Here is a 17,136-nt window from a genome sequence, read left to right as displayed (position 1 = left end):
TCTGTGCTTAAACACGAGAGGCCTAGTGTTTCAGGAAAGTATGAAAACAGGCTTTGGGCTGTGGTAGTGTAGATATTATGTTACACTCAGAGTATTGTAAGGGGCCTGTAGTTGAAGTTAGAGACACTATATTCAAGTTTTATTAAATGAAAGTCGATCAGATAAAAAGAATCTGTAACAGGGCATGCCAATTTTTCTGGCATGTGGGGTGCAGCTGAATTTTTCTTGCATTTCCCTTTAGTCCATGAACTTCCCAAATGGCACAACTAAAAAAAAATGTGATGGGTGTGTTCTTTGTCATGCAAAACATTTTCCCCACTGGAATGAAAGAAATGTGCTCGGGTGTGTATCTGTGTACACCTGCGGGAAGAGTGGGAAGGGCTAAGGCAAATGGACCAGAAGTCACTGGTAATTGAGTTGAGACAGCATTGTGTGAATTTTGCAATCTACTCACTTTCTTATGTTTTTCAGGATCGATTTATAACATCTGACTAAATTTTCTGACCATTTGGTCATTGAAAGATTGAGCATCACCCCAGCAACTACAGTTTTGACTGTTTACTATAAACCTAGCATGAGGCTAGAATGCTTAAAATGCTTTATTTTATTGTGTTCTCACTTACCTAGTGTGGCAGTTACATATATTTTACATATAATTTTAAAAGTGCTATGGATAATACAGAGAATGTATAAAGCAAATAATCTTCAAAAAGGTCATTGGACTACACCATTGATTTATGGTAGCATGAATTGATTGAATATCTGTTAGTCAGTGGGCTTTCTACAATAGGCCACAAGGACTGAATTTTCTGGGGTGACACAGAACAGTCTTACCCAATATACTCCTCAAAATTTAATGCAAAATGATTGATGTGTTCACAAAAATGGCTGTGTTCTTTTCCATTTGGGTATGCTGTTGTATACGTTTTGGGAATTAAGGCAAAGAGGGTTAATTTAAATTAAAATTGGGCTTGATTTTTATCTTTACTGCTTTTAGTACATGTGAGCTTTTAAAAAATGAAAATTACCGTCATTGGACTACTTCTTTCTATATTATATGGTTTTGTCTGGTTTTCCCTTTGTGAGTTCTAATTATTTTAAATGAAGCAGTGGCATTCTTATATTGCTTAAATGCAGAAATGCATTTTTAAATGTTATGAAGCTCAGAAAGATTCCAGACATCTCAAGACTATCATTCTTTTAAAGACAAATCTCCCTGGAAAATAAATCTTCGCGTTCTTAGCATTGGGCACTTTCTCATACCAATAGTAAAAACTGTGTATTCATTAAAAAGCTCGGAGCAGCTGCTATATATACAATTTTTCTTTCAGTATTTTATTTCAATATTTTTAAAACCTTGAGTGTCTTTGAAGATTTAAAATGATGTAAGGCATTAAAATTTTTACAATAAACACTTCAAGACAATTTCTTAGTTTGGCTCTTGAGAGATGTTATAGCTCGCTCTCTTTTTGAATGAAATAAAGTGAATGAGCTCAAGATAGGGCAAGGAAGTGGTGTATCACTATCAGAAGGATTTGCACTTTGCCACGTTGCAGAGGGGAGATGTATCTGTGCCTAGATGTACTTGACTCTCATTGCCGTCCTGGTTGTCTTGTCCAATGAGGGCTGTGATATTCGGCATTCACTCATTTATTCATTCATTCAATAAACATCTACTGAGTAAAACCCTGTGTGTAGGGACAAGGATATAAAATAAATAAGACCTATACTCTACCCTCGAAGAACTCATCTTCAATATTAGGATAAGAAATGGTATTATATAGTTAGATAAAATACAGTGTTGATAAGATATTGCCTTTTTATCATTAATACAATTAATACAATGCACTCTCCAACAGAGTTATGTTCAGTGCCTGTTGGATCATAACCAGAATTGAAATGAGCTGCTTGGGGAAGAGAGAAAATGCCAGCTGAGCTGGGATGAAGAGGATGGAAGTAGTGACAAAGAAAACCTAGGAGGAAATTAGAATGAAGCTAAGTGACCCATGTCAGGATTGGGAACTACTACTTTAATAGCAGTAGAACCACAGCAGAACTTCTTTGAGAACCTGACTGTACCCTCTGGTACTGGGGACTAGAGTGGAAACCACGAACATTCTCTAAACAGCCAAGTTTCAGCGCTACTGAAAGATGGCCCTCAAAGTGATCACATGTGCTGTGCATTTGGTGCAGTGTTTTCATAATAGTCTTGAGGCAATAGATGATATCAGGATTGTCAGAATTTGAAGTTTGATGCCTTTCCTAAACAGCAAGTGTAAATTCTGCCATGAAGCTGTGGTTTCCATTATGTGTTCAGCTGATGTTAGGTTCACAGAAGTACTAGAATGTGCAACATGCTGTGAAGTCATAAGCTCCTTTAAGGAATAAGTTTCTCTGAAAATGAACTGTAACAATTAGCAATGAGTGTCTGGCTCTGTGTAGTGACTGGCACATAGCAGGTGCTCAATTAATGGTGTCTCTGTGTGTGTATGTGTTTGCACATAAATGTGGTCCAGTTATGTGTTTCTGAACTGGAAGAGCTGTCAGGTCCATAAAAGTCCACTTTAAAGTCAACAGATTTTTATAGAGGTTTATTACGCATCAATCTCTATAATGGATATTTTGAGGAAGATCAGAAAAGCATAAAATATTATTTGGACTCCTGAAAAATCAAGGTCGGGCTGAAAAGACAGTCTCCTGGGGAACAAACAGACAATGTTATGAAACAATAAAATAATGATAATAATAATAATAATAATAATAAAAATAAATTCTAGGTGATTTTATGCAGGCTGTGAGCACAATAGCTTCAGATTTGGGAGAAATAGCCAGTGGACATGGCAGTCGGAACATACAGTTTACCCTTGAAGGACGTTTATTATGTAGAAAGACAAGGGACAGCTGGCAGACGTCGGTGCCACCACCCCACGCTGGCCGTCCTCGGGCTCAGTGGACCTAGAAGAACTGTTTTATTTGGCCTTCACGTTAGCATCTCCAAATGCCAAAGAGCGAATGAACCATCTAGAAGAAGGCAAACAAGCACATTTCCTCAAAGGATAGTGTTTCATGCATTAAATAAATGTAATCCCTTTGTCTAGTTTGGTATCAGTGTAGAAGGCCTGTCAATAATGAGTTAGCTGGGAGTTAATTGACTGCAGAGACTCTATTTTCAGTCTCTGTCTGTATTTTTTGAATTAATACACACAGTGGGTGATTCAGCAAAAGGATTTAAAAATACATTCTTCATAGAAAGATCCCATCAATTTGATGCCTTCATAATTCGTGAAGCGTAGATCCATAATAGCTCTATTTTCTCTTTAACTTTGGAAAATAAAAGATGCCATTAGTTTAAATTAGGCTTGTATGTGGAATAATCATGTATATCAACAAATATAGTTTGAATCAGATGCTGTTTAAGAGAATAAATGCCCGGAAGAATTGACTATTTCTTTAAAAAGAGTAATGTAAACTTTGTATTGACAAACTAAAGTAAAAGTATCCCTATTTTTATTATTTTCTTTACATTTCTACAGCATATCATCTGTATATCGTATTGTGTGTTTACTACCCCAAGTCATCTCCTTCCATCACCATTTACCCCCCTTTCTTCGACCTCCCTCACCTCCCTTCCCTCTGGCAATCATTATATTGTTGTCTGTGTCCATGAGTCTTTCATTTTTTTCTTTGCTTTAAAGAGTTGATAGATGGCACATGAATTTATAAAAACCAGTTATGGAAAATCAAAATATAATAAGTGGGTAGTTATCATAGATTGGCTACTGTTTTATACGGTACCCTTAAAATTAAATAAAATGTTGTTTGGGACCTGGTCCTGCTTGGAGACTGTGTGGGCACTCAGGATAGTTGCTGAGTATGTAGATATGATGCAAAATTGTGTATTTTAACGTTGAAAAGTGTCCTAACAATTCTGTGTTAGGTGCTTCTGACATTGACTACAGAAGGTACTAAATGCTAAGATGGAAAGACATGATATAAAGTGCGTTCACTTCATTTATTTGTTTCCCCGAAGAAGTTGAAACCCCCAAGGAAGTTGACTGCGGATAATGTTTGATCTCCTCTCGCTGGAGGAAATGAAAGCATAGGAGAGTGAATTGGATTTGTCTGAGAGCTTCTGGAGCTGGGGGGCACATGGGACCAGAGCTCTGGTGTCTATTTCCAGGCATCATTTAGTAATTTGGTCACATACTTTTCTCTGATATCAGATTTTGCTTTCCACTCATGGTTGGCATCAAGAAAAACTATGAACACTTAAGGTCTTAATCTAAACCCTAGGAAGGGGAAGTCTAAATAAGTAAAACCATTCAAGTTTAGGAATACCTTTTATTTCAGAAGTATTTTTTTCCCTTTAGGAGTGTGTAAAAAAGTATCTTTAATCTATATAGAAGTTTTTACTCTAGCCTATTAGTATACTTGACCAAAACATCAGGAAGAGAAACTTAATATAATTCTTCACAGGGGTATTTTATTAGTGGTTTTTGTGTCATTAAAAAAAAAGTTGAAACTTATTTACCTACATCGGTTGTTGACTTTGCAGAGCATGGAGAATGCAACTCTGGTCACGCAGAAAGTACCTTTTTGTGGAGTGAGAGTGCAGACGTGGACTGGAACCAATGGCCCATTAAATACCTACTTTTGTTATTTAAATACCTGCTTTTGTTGTTTAAAGCATATTCTTGCTTTGCGAAATAATTGTTAATGCAGAATGTAACTGAGCCAAGGAATGAAATTCCTACACCTCCAGTCAGAGTAGAGGCTCCATCAAGCACTCCGAATTGTGTCCATAGTTTTGTGATTGTGTACTACTGGGAAGTCTTGCCTAGAGTGTAATTAGGAATCAGGAAATCAAGAATGGCATAATTTATTTTTTTTGGCGTGTGTCTGTATGATTTTTCTACTTTTAGTAGTATTGTAACTTTCTGGGAAACAATTGTTGGTTTTAGAAAAAAGTTGCTTGCTTAGATATCCACAAATGCTTTCCGCAAGAAGAAAATATTTTATTATAATTATTTTTTACTTATACTACATTTAAAGAAGAAGATATCTTTGCAATATTGATACAGTAGGACAATATGCACACTACAGGTTAAAAGTCTCATTGTGAAATGACATTCATGATAAGTTATAGTAATTTTTAATTTCCTCTTTAAAAGACAGGGCTAAATTTTAATTCAGAAGGTGCATATATAAAAATATTAGGAGTAGCTTTAGCGACTATTGTCGACTAAAGAGACTCTACAAATAGAATATTATTTTACTGGTTATTTTCCTTAAACAGAAACTCTTGGGATAAAATAGAGCTTAAAAAAGAGGCCGCATGTGTTTTTTGGGGTGAAAGTTGAGGAGGTGAAGAATTTTGGAGAGAGTGGGCTTCTATAATTATAATATGAGGGGTTAGACACTTCAGTAGTCATAAACCAACACCAAAAAGCTTTGAACTTATGGGTATTTGTGTGATTAAGTATGGTGAGGACATAGTTAATGAAATCTCTAACATTAAAAATAACAATATAAACTATAGATGCAAATTATCTTGTCAGCAAATAACTTTACCTGCAAAATTTCTTAGTGGAAGATTTTGACTGCCAGGTGGTCATGATTTATGCTCCCATTTGGGACAGAAACTTTGCCCCCATTCATCTCTTACCCATCTTAGAGAATGCCAAAGACTGAAGACGTTTTTATATAGCAGACAACAGGAAGGAAGTCATTGCAAGAAGAACTAATATTTAATAAGCACTTATTCTATGCCAGCCACTGTTATCAGCACTTTTGGTAAACCCCATTCAATCCTCACAATGACCCTATGAGGTAGAGACAAGTATTATCATTCTTTAGATCTAAATACATGTATATAAATTTGAGTAAATAACCTAAATCAATATTTAAAGTGGTTTTATATTATTATAGATGGTTAAATGATGCAAAGAACACATAAGGTTTAACCAACCAAATATACCAGAGTTGGACCCCCAGTCAAAACATCTAAAAAATAGAGGCAAAGGCATTTCCAGCACTATTCCATTATCAACACTAGAATTTTAGTAAAAGACCAACAAAATACTCTGAAGAATTAATCAAACAGTTAAAGGTGATTACAAATGTAAAAGAAACATTGGTGTTAGCGAACCCAGATCATTAATACGTGGAAAGTTTAGTATTTGTCATATATTTTTGCATTTAGAAACTCAGAATGAAAAGAAAACCTACCAAATATTTTGTGACAGGGGCTGCAATCTTGAACATAATGTGAGTTGTTAATAAGCCTGGCACTTAAATGTGCATTATAAATTCTTCATGTTATTATGTTGATTCAGAAGGATCTTTGGTGGAATCCTAAAGAGTAGGATTTTAGGAAATCAGCTTCTTTAGTCCCATCAGTTATACCTCATGCAAGGGACTCAAAGAGGTTGAGTTATATTCTTCATATAACCCATATATTTAAACAAAGCCATGATTAAATAATGAATATATGGTAGACACTTTGTTGTAGATGAAGTACCACTGGATAATTTATTTATTTATATCAAGCATTTGTTGAATTTCTGTTATCTTTGGTGGCAGGCATTGAAAATACAAAACTCAGTCTTTATCCTCAATTAACTTACAACATAATATATTTTTAGTAGTAAACTAAGTAAATAAACACATTCATTTATTTCTATTTGCCCTAGGAGCCCTAATAGGATATCTCAACTTTTCAATTTATCGCTCTCCCAAATTCTGAAAGGTGATGATGACAGTTCTCCTTTTCACAGCTGGAGAAGTGTTTAACTGCTCAGGGTTGCAGCACCCGTGAGTGCCAGAGGTGGATGCAGGCCCTGTTCAGCCTGGCACCAGGGTCCGTGTTTTTTCCATGCATCCACAGGGTGTGAGATACTCTGATCACAGTCACACAGTATCCCCTTTCGGCCACCTATGGCAGCCTGACAGGTTCAGTTTTGAGGGCTCTGCCCGTGATTACATAGGAAAACACGTTCTCGAATTACAGAGAACTGGTGGAAAAAGATCAGCCAGGTGTGAAATGGGAGTTCAGAGCTTTTCTCTTGGTTTATCCCTGCTCAGTTGTGTACACCTGTGTTCATTACAGTGCTTTACGTGTCTTATTGGGCTACGATAACTTTTTTTTCTTTCTCTCTTTCAGGTATGGAAAAATTGTATCTACAAAGGCAATTCTTGACAAAAACACAAATCAGTGCAAAGGTATGTGCGAGGGCGTCTGTACCTTTAGCTCTGGCCAATGCTCCTCCCAGGTGGAGGTCAGGCACCTGCTGCACGGTGATCACCGTGTACAGGACATGGCAAACCTCTAACAATGCCGAGGCTTTGATGAGTTGTATTTCTAGTAACATTGCTCATTAATTTTTTTCATTAACAAACAAAATGAAAATCACAAATTAGAGCAAGAACCAAATTGCTTCAGCATAAAACTAAATTACCTCTTAACAACTTTGGGTTGTCTGGTATGAATGATATCATCAGTGATGCAAATTGATTTCCTATATAGAAATGAGGAACTCTGGGGAAAACTTGCCCATGCAAAACACTTTTTAATTTATCTGTTTTTTAAAGCTTTGGCAACATTGGTTGACTAGGAATGAGTTTACTGATGGGCCCACCGTCTGAACTTCAGCTGTAAGCACCTCATGGGATCTCAGAGTTGGTATCTTATTAAGGCTTTTATGGGCGGGGGAGGGATATTTTTGAAGTTATTCGACTATATCTGTGGCTCATGTTTCTTCATGTCTTGGAATCCAATACTCTTAAGGGTTGCATTATATTATTTATGAGATCTATATGGTCTCTCTCACATGAGTCAGTTCTTATTGAAAAATGGGAATGCTTCCAGTAACGTGTTATTTGTTGTTTCTCTAATGCAATAATTTTTATAATACTGACATTAAGAAGTAGAATGGAGCCAAGGTCATTCTAAACACTGCCCCTATCTCACATATCAATATAATATGCGCAAGTTTTAGGAATGAATACTCATATACTACAATGTACCTTAGCCTATTTGGGTTGTGGTAGTCCGATTCAATTCAGCATTTAAAAAAAAAAAACAAAAACCACTCATGTTTCTTGTAAACTTGCAAATGAATTAAGTATTCAGGTTCTGCAAGGAAAAAATAATAAGACATGGTTTCTGTCACCTAATAACTCAATTTCTAGTTGAAATAGAAACCATCAAGAAAACCAAGAAACTGATAGTAATAAAATTATTAGGATCCATATATCAACATAATATATGTGAGAGGTATCTGTAAAAGGGGTATCCACAAAATACTGTGGGTAGAGAATGTGGAGATTCCTTTTAAGGGAACTAAGTTTATAATGCAAAGGCACAATGACAGGCTTGAGAAAGTTTGATGTTTAGGAGAAAGAATTTCAGAATGTAATTGATCGGACCCACATATCTGGAAGAGAGAAATGCACAGGTAAGGATGCTGGTAGAAAGAAGCAAGGCGCCAAGGTTTTGGAGGCTTTAACTATTCCATGTCGTATAACTTAACCTAAATCCTTTTGTCCAGATAGTCTCCTATCTTTTAATTCCTTATTTTTAAAATCAAGCATATTCATACACATAAAATGCTCTCTCTTCATACCTCTACTAGGCTATGTCAAGTATTTCTTCCCAAATTCACCTTCTCAAGAAGTCCTCAGTAGACTCTTCCTATCCCATCTAACACTTCACAACACTACCTCGTTTGAGCACCGTCTGGAAGCAAAGGTCCTATGCTACCAAATCTCTCACGCTGTTGTGATTAGTTTGTGTCCGCATCTAGATTATAGACTAGGCTGGGTTTTGGTGGGAGAATCTATTGGCAAAGTATGGAGGAAACAGGGTGTTCAGAGTGGTTACGTAGATTCCAGAGGCCATTCTTTCTCTCTGGAGCCTTTGATGTTGCATCAATGGAAAGAACAGATGTGACCGGGTATCTGTCTTCTAAGCCTGTAAAATCGCGGAGGGTACCAAAGACATATATATGCACACGTTTCCCAGAGCCGTCCTTTAAAAGTAAACATTAATAACTGAGAATATTTATTTATCAGTGTAGAATTATTGTTTTTACTGGTGTGAAGACATCAATTTTCACTTATCTGTGATTTCATAAATATATGGGAAATTGTATATAGTAATACATACTTTAAATAACATGTAAAATATAATAATGTGAAATAGACAAATATAATGTGATATGTTCAGTTTATTACAATTTATTTAAACTTGCAATAACATAATTAAAATCCTTTCAAATATAGGATTTCAAAAAATACAGACTTTTTAAAAAACCCCCACTTAGGTTCTTCAAGGATTTTCCAATTAAATTCTATACCAAGAAAATTTCCAAATAATAATCTAAGTTTTCTTGGACATATTATGTCTCTACATATCTGTTTTCTCAACTGTCAAATGAGGTCATTTAAACCTATGATTAAAAACGTATTTTCAAAATTGCATGGAACCATGTTTGAAATGTGTCCGGCACATACATCAGGTGATTTTTTTCTATGGCCGTGGACTTGGGTTTCTTCTCATAGGAACCATATTGTCTAGAGCTCCTGCATATCTTATATAATTTAATGCAGTCCTGAGAACATATTAAGAGTTCAAGGAATGTGCATTTCATGAATTGACATGTGTTTATTGAGACTGGCTTTGTTAATAGTAAAAAGTGTAAGTACTTAAAGAACGTTCCTTTCACACATTTTGGTGTTGGCTATGTGATACCCTCCGGATTTTTTCTAGCCTGTAAACCTGATGTCTTTGAGGAAAAGCACATTCCGTCACAGTAGCAGGTGGTGGAATTCACTGTAATTGAGTTGGGTAGGTTCCGAAAACCAAATGCTGCTTTGTTCACCCTTTCTTATACTTTTTACTCTGTTGTTTTATAAGTTCAGAGGCAAAAGGAAACAAAAAAACCTGAAGATTTTTGATATCTTGGTGTGTGAAACCACAGTGAAAATATATGTTGTTTAAGGTCGGATGAATTGTCATTTTGCTTGATGGCTGCCATCATTCTCATTGACTTATTTCTCGGTTATCATTTTGCTATTAAAATAGCTATTTTTTCTTTAATTTAGTAAAGAAATAAGAACTTCAGAGTACAAGAGAGAAAAACTCATGCACATGGCTAAAATAAGAAAGCCCTAATCCCCAAACTATAAAAACCTAAATTGAATCCAAAAGACGAATGTATCATTTGTTATGATTCTGCAGGTGGCTGTAAGTGGGGTCAAATGTCTCTTTCGCTATAAAACACTGGTGATATCAAGTCCCTGTTTCATATGATCTTTTTAAAAACTCGTGTGGTTTTCTCCCTGTTGTGGAGTAAGAGAAAATAGCAACATTTGCATTTAATTTGTACTACATCTGTTAAGAAAAGGGCAGTTCATTGAAATTCCTAGGCATCTAGATAGACTTACTGGTCATTCTGCTCACATCAGCCCTGAGTTGGAGGAAATCTGTACTCATGAAATATCTTTGGAACACCCTTATGCCACTTTTCTCTTTTTTATTTATTTTTATTTTATTTAAGTATAGTTGGTATACAGTATTATATTAGTTTCAGGTATACAATATAATGATTCTACATTTATATACTTTACAATGTGATCATCTCTCTAAGTTCTCTGTAACTGTGAAAACTTATTGCAGTATCATCTTAATAATCCAGTCTCAAAAGACAAATATTGTATGATTCTACTTATATGAGGTACCTAGAGTAGTCAAGTTCATACAGACAAAAGGCAAAATGGTCTGAGAGTTTTGCCAGGGTCTGAGAGTTTGGAGTGTGAGGAGTTTGAGTTTAATGGATACAGAGTTTCAATTTGGGAAGATGAAGTTCTGGAGATGGATGGGGGTGATGGTTGGACAACAGTGTGAATATATTTAATGCCACTGAACTATACACTTAATTGTTAGAATGATATATTTTGTTATTTTATCACAATAAAAAAGCAAACCAACAAACTCACCAAAAAATAAGTGTAATAATGAAAATAAATACAGATATAATTTCCCTCTAGAAGAAATAAGAATCTTCAGCTGCAGCTATCACAGCTGTTCACATTCTCAGGACTTGTCCTCTATGGGAAAGCAGGGGCTGAAACAAAAGATTTTAGGGAAGCAACTGTTAACGAGCACACTAGGCTTCAGATTTGAGGGTGATTTGAAATATAAACACATTTGATATCGTACTAAATGAAATCAAGAGGCAAAATCCCATGAGAAATATACTATAAGGCACCTTGGAATTTATGTCTTTGGGGCACTGTTGTTAAAACAGATATTAAAGGGGAACTGAAGCTTTTTATTGAAGGAATGACTGAAAGAAACAAACTTTTTTTTTTCTGAAAAAGGGAATTATGTGGGGTAGAATTTAGAGCCTCATTTTAAAAAGCTATTAAAACACTGTGGTTAAAGAGTTTTTTAAGGATTCTCATGAGATACTTTTTATTTCAAGGGGTAAAAGTTCAGAAAATCTCTAATTTCATATGTAAGATATAAAGAAATTATGGCTAATACTACATCTTTTCATAGGGAAACAGGTGATGAAATTGAGAATGATTTGATTTGAGGCAAACTTTTTTACATTTTATTTTTCAAATAAAAATCATATGTATTTGATGTGTACAACATGATTTGACATACATATACATAGTAAATAATTACTACAATCAAGCCAATTAACATATCACCTCCTCACATAGACACCACTTTTGTATATGTAATGAGAGCACCTGCAATCTACTTTCTTGGAAAATCTCCAGGATTCAATGCTGTATTATTAACTGATTTTTATGCTATGTATTAGATTTCTAAACATATTCATCCTACATAGATAGCAACATTGTACCCTTAAACCTACATCTACCCATTTCCCCTTCTTTTTTGCCTGTGATAATCACCTTTCTGCTCTCTGGTCCTATATATTTGACGTTTTTATGTTGCACATGTAAGTGATATCATGTGATTATTTTTTCTTTCTGTGTCTGACTTATTTGACTTAGCACAATGTCCTCCAGATTCATCCATGTTCTTACAAATGGCAGGATCTCCTTTTTTCAGGCTGAGGAATATTCTAGAGTGTGTGTGTGTGTGTGTATCACAATCTCATTTTCCATTTATCCATTAGTAGACATTTGTGCCTGGGCTATTGCAGATAATGCTGCATTGGCCATGGGAGTGCAGGTATATCTCTTTGAGATACTGCTTTTGTTTCCTGTGCAGATATACCCAGAAGATGTATTGCTGATCATTCAGTTGTTTTATTTTCAGTTTTTAATGAACCTCCATACTGCTTTCATATGGTTGGATCCTATTACATTCCCACCGGTAGTATAAAGGGGGGGTTTCCTTACTCCACATCTTCATCAGCAATTATCTTTTGTTTTTTTTTGTGTTTGTTTATTTAATAGCCATCCTAACGGGTAGGAGGTGATATTTCATTGTGGTTTTGATTTGGATTTCCCTGGTGATTAGTGATATTGAGCATCTTTTTATGGATCTGTTGTCCATTTGCATGTCGTCTTTGAAAAGTGTCTATTCAGGTCCTTTGCCCATTTTTAATAGGGTTGTTTGAAGTATTTTTGCTATTGCATTGTATGAGTTTCTTATGTATTTGAAATATTAACCCTTTATCAGATATACTATTTGCAGATATTTTCTTCTGACTAAAGAAAAACTTGGCAAACCAAAGATTCCCATATGAAAAGTCAAATTTTTCCCAATCTATCTTAATTTCTAATCATTCTTTTGAACCAAATAAGAGTAACGCTAAGTGAAATCTATGTACATATACAGCTTTTATTATATATATTAATGTATTAATTTATATATTTATTATACATATATAATTACACGTGTATGTCAATATGTGTGTGTGTATGTGTGTGAGAAAGGGGCAGAATGTTTATGAGATAATTATATCTTAAATGTGTTTTTAAAATCATTCTATGAAGATTTACCTAAAAGGTATGTTGCAATTAAGCATCTGCTGTGTTACAGAAACCAAACAAGGCCTGGAAAAGTTGTTCTGCTTTAGATAGTGGTCAGGGCCTTTGAGGTTTTCTTCTGTTGTGAGAGAGTAACATAAGACAAGTAATAATGGGTTAAAATTGCATATGCAACTATCAAATCAATGCACAGTTGTGTTTGTTTGAAATCTGTGTGAAAAGATAATATTGCTACATTGCATCATTGTATTCTGACTTATTATGTCCTATTAATATGAACTGTCATTATAACTACGTACATCCTATTACGTTGTTCAATTTAGCCCATCTTCCCTCTCTCTGTGCCCTTCAAAATTTACTGGTGGAGAGCCACTTCTGTCACTATGCTTCTTGTTAGGGGCATTTTTTTAAAAATTATATGTAGTATTACTTTCCAGATAGGATGGTTTTATTCTCTAAGTAAACTTCTGTAGATGATAAAAGGTCAGCATGGTACATGAGCTGGTGAAAGCATCAGACATGATGGCAAACCAAAGTCTAGTTTATTTGTTTTGGAAGAAAGACTTGTGTTACCTCTATTAAACCAGTCTGTCTTAGCACCAGGGCTATCAGGTTTCCACCAAAAATTTTATCTTGTGTTTCCCATATGAATTCCCTTAAGCAGAGGAAGTAAACTCTTCAATCTGTTTCCCACCAACCTATCGACCAACCAGTCAACTAGTGAACCAAAAAATTAAATTAAACTAAATTAATAAAAAGGAAGTGAATCCCAACACAAGAGTTAGGGATGGGGTCTTTGGTTTGTTTACCTGGGACAGAAGACCTTATCAGAATGAGCTTGGGAATGAGTAGAAGATGAGCTGTAGAGTCCTCAGAAATATGGTAAGTTGTGGCTATGGAGGCAGGAGATATATCTATACTAATATATTGTGCAGCTCAGCCTTGGTCAAGTAGTTGTTCAGCATACTGGCATCTAGAGTCTCTCAGAACATTCCTGTAATTCATTCAAAGGGCAGATTTGTCTGGTAAAGAATGTTCGCTGCAACACTGCTTAAAAGTATTTAGATGTAATTGCTTTTCAGAGGAGCTTGAACCATTCTGTTATTTTCTTAAAACCAGCCCACTTCATTTATTTGTGTACCGGAGTGGTCCTTGAAGGCATGCATATCTTCACCTTTCAATAGCCTATACCAGTGTTCAGTGTATATCAAGTCACTTCAAGAGTGGTTATTTCCCCCATTTTACTGATGAGAAAACAAACCTGGAGATGCTGAGTAACTCCTCAAACATCAAATAGCCAGCGTTCAAACACAAGTATCTGTCTGCCAAAGCCTCTCTCTCCATTATTTCCTCTGCCTCACTCGAAACAATCCCCATAAGTAAGACCAGCAGCGAGCGACCCCGGATGTTACTAACGACAAGTAGACACAAGCACAATGTTCTGAGTTTGTGGGAAGGTGGACAGCTTGAAAGAAACACGCAGCAGTTGTTACCCACCCACTTCCTCGCCACCGTGCACTGCATTGATCGGCGTTCCTGGTTTGTTTTGTCATTTAACAGAGCTGTAAAAGAGCATGCGGATTGTGCCTTGAAAGCACGGGCACCTTTTGAGAGTATTTTGTTCATTTTGTTTTATTTAGAGTAATTTTCTTTTTTTTACGTTCTAAGAATGATTTTCTGTTCACTTCAATTTTACACTTAAGTTACAATGACAAGTGTCTAGCCTTCTCCGTTTTTTGCTTTAAAGTGAGCATCAGTTTAATCAATTTTATGTGGGAGAATATCACAGAATTACGGAGGGTAGCAGCAGGCAGAGTGCAGTTGACAATTTCTCTTGCTCTCAGGATTTGGAAGGAAGCATGTGCTTTCTTAAAGGGCCTATGTGGTTGAGTTTCAGAGCAAATGCTCTCTTTCATCTTATTTAGGTTCGGTTTGGCTTGCCTCCCTTGTTTGCTCATGGGAAAAAGTTAAGACCTCTGAAGAGGCCACTCTATCCCAATTACTTACCCAGGCTCCCTTCTTTTATTTAACTAGCTTGCACTTAGTTGTGCAATATGTTTTGGGGTCATTGTCTCCTTGACGGATGAACCCAGGAATAAACAACTATTTTCTATTTGGATTCTGAAGGTATGATCAAGTTTAACCAAAAAAGACTTTCAATGTTTAGAAATTATCCAGGAACCAGTTCTTGTGGAAAAACACCCAGCTGCCTGCTAAGGTCAGTTTGTTTTCTTTTTCAATCTGTTTTTCCTCAAAAGGTTCTTCCCCTATCCTCATAATTTCTTATTGTCCCAAGTTGCCTTCAAATCTCTAAATCCAACCCAAAGTCTCTTGTTTTCTTGTGTTTTAAGGAAGCCTTGTGCATCTGTGCTTGGTTTTTTCAACAGGTCTACTCAACAGGGACATGTGTCACTTCCTCGACCTCCCTTTAGAAGAATCCCCTGCCGAAGTCTGAGTCTGAATTTTTATAATGTTGGGTTGTAACTCCATGTCTTTCTTGTCTGGTCTGTGATAGATACGTGGCTCAGGCCTGATGCTCAACTTCCACATGCTGATCTTATAAATGGATCCTACTTATTGGGACTATTGAGATAATTATTTTACTTCTCCAAAATCATCATTTGCATTTAGTCTGTTTTTGTGGATGGGATTTTTGTAGGAAATGCCATAATAGCAAGGCATCCATTTCATGTTTGTAACCCAAATTAACTCATTCTGATGTAGGGCATGGATGTGTTTTGTCAGGTTTCATATCCATAGTCAACTACGAAGACCCTATGCATTGGGAACGATAACATTCTGTCTCACGGCATCTATTTTCTTCCAGAGTTAGCCTTGACATTGCCAGAGTCCCTTGAATTTTTTAGACAAATAATGGGACAAATGTAAAGGCTTTTTCATTTGGTTTTAATTCAACAGTTAAAGCATTACCTGAAGCTCTGTGCCACAACTGGTTTCGTTCAGGCTTTGTTCTCTAAACAATTTGTAGATGGTTGTTCAGAATTCCCAGCCATCATTAGCTAACTGCAAACATGTGGAAGCATGGAGGCTGTGACCTTCAGATCCACTCCAGAAACACAAACTTAGTCTCTGAGTTTAGAGAGGAAATGCTTCCCTCTCTCCAGCCAGGAACTGGGACTGATGTTTTGCCCAGGTCACACACACATCTGAGCTGTCCTGGACAGCAGGGGGGGGAATGGACCTCCTGGGTAATATGTGCATCACTAAAACTTGACTGTTTCCTTGGTCCAGGGAGCAGAAGCTCACTTAAAGTGTGCGGCTGTTAGGATTTTTTTAAGACTCAAAACATGGACCCAAATAAAGTGGAAATTATTGATAATTGATGAAATTATCAATACTTTATCTGTGAAAAGTCAACCAAAAATTTTAATTTAGAGGGGCAGTGGAGATGCCTCTTATTTGCCAGTTCTGTTTAAAAGCAAAGGTGGTCTATTATGACAACCTACCAAAAGTCACTACACTTTCTAGCCCTTTGAGCAAGTGAACTCAATCATATCATTGTTTTTCTAAAGAAATAATATTTTAATTGTGGGAAATCTAGGCACATGAATGTAATTTTTGCATTGTTTTACTGAAATCTCTAAAATAACATAAATATGCAAAAATGGGGAGTGACAACTCCTGTTAAAGCAATGGCATATTTAACAACCACTGAGGAAAATAATTGTTAAAACTCTGAGGTAGCATAGAAAACTAGCTTCAGTGGGAAAAAGAAAAGTAGAAAAATCTCTGTATACTCTGCTATTAACTAGGTCAATGCATGCTTATGATGGCTACTGAAGATATTTTTGCTTGTTAGGTGTTCTTATTGGTTGACATTTATGTCTTCTCCTCTGGAAAACAAATTCTTTGAAGGAGGGACCATGTTTTACTATATCTGCAAAACTAAGACCTAGCACATAACAAGGGCTAATAAGTATTTCTCAGTGAACCCATTAGAAGATAACAACTATCTAGAAAAACAACAATAATGAGTGATGTGGAAATAATTAAACAGTATCGAAATGCAACAAGGAGAAAAAAACACATTCATTTATTCAATAATGAGACAGTTTAAGGATGAATATCTTCATTCAAATTCAATTATACGTGTAAATTTTAGGGTTTCTGTCCTTTGGAATGAGATATTAAAAATGG

At 35.9% G+C, this 17,136-nt stretch overlaps 1 protein-coding gene across 12 annotated transcripts in view; it reads left to right on the top strand.

Moving 5' to 3' along the window:
* RBMS3 (RNA binding motif single stranded interacting protein 3) overlaps positions 1 to 17,136 on the top strand; it is a 640,734-nt gene that overhangs the window by 249,613 nt on the left and 373,985 nt on the right. For all 12 annotated transcript variants that reach the window (XM_087824903.1, XM_016198811.2, XM_016198812.2 and 9 more), the window contains one exon: positions 7,163 to 7,221. In XM_087824903.1, coding sequence (XP_087681029.1) covers positions 7,163 to 7,221 — 59 coding nt within the window. The remainder of the gene's footprint in view (positions 1 to 7,162; positions 7,222 to 17,136) is intronic.

Source organism: Miniopterus natalensis, chromosome 15 (assembly GCF_054644295.1).
Source record: "Miniopterus natalensis isolate mMinNat1 chromosome 15, mMinNat1.hap1, whole genome shotgun sequence".
In the NCBI taxonomy this organism is placed as follows: domain Eukaryota; kingdom Metazoa; phylum Chordata; class Mammalia; order Chiroptera; family Miniopteridae; genus Miniopterus; species Miniopterus natalensis.
Note: the sequence above shows the minus strand (reverse complement) of the source record. Positions and strands in the feature narration are given on the sequence as shown.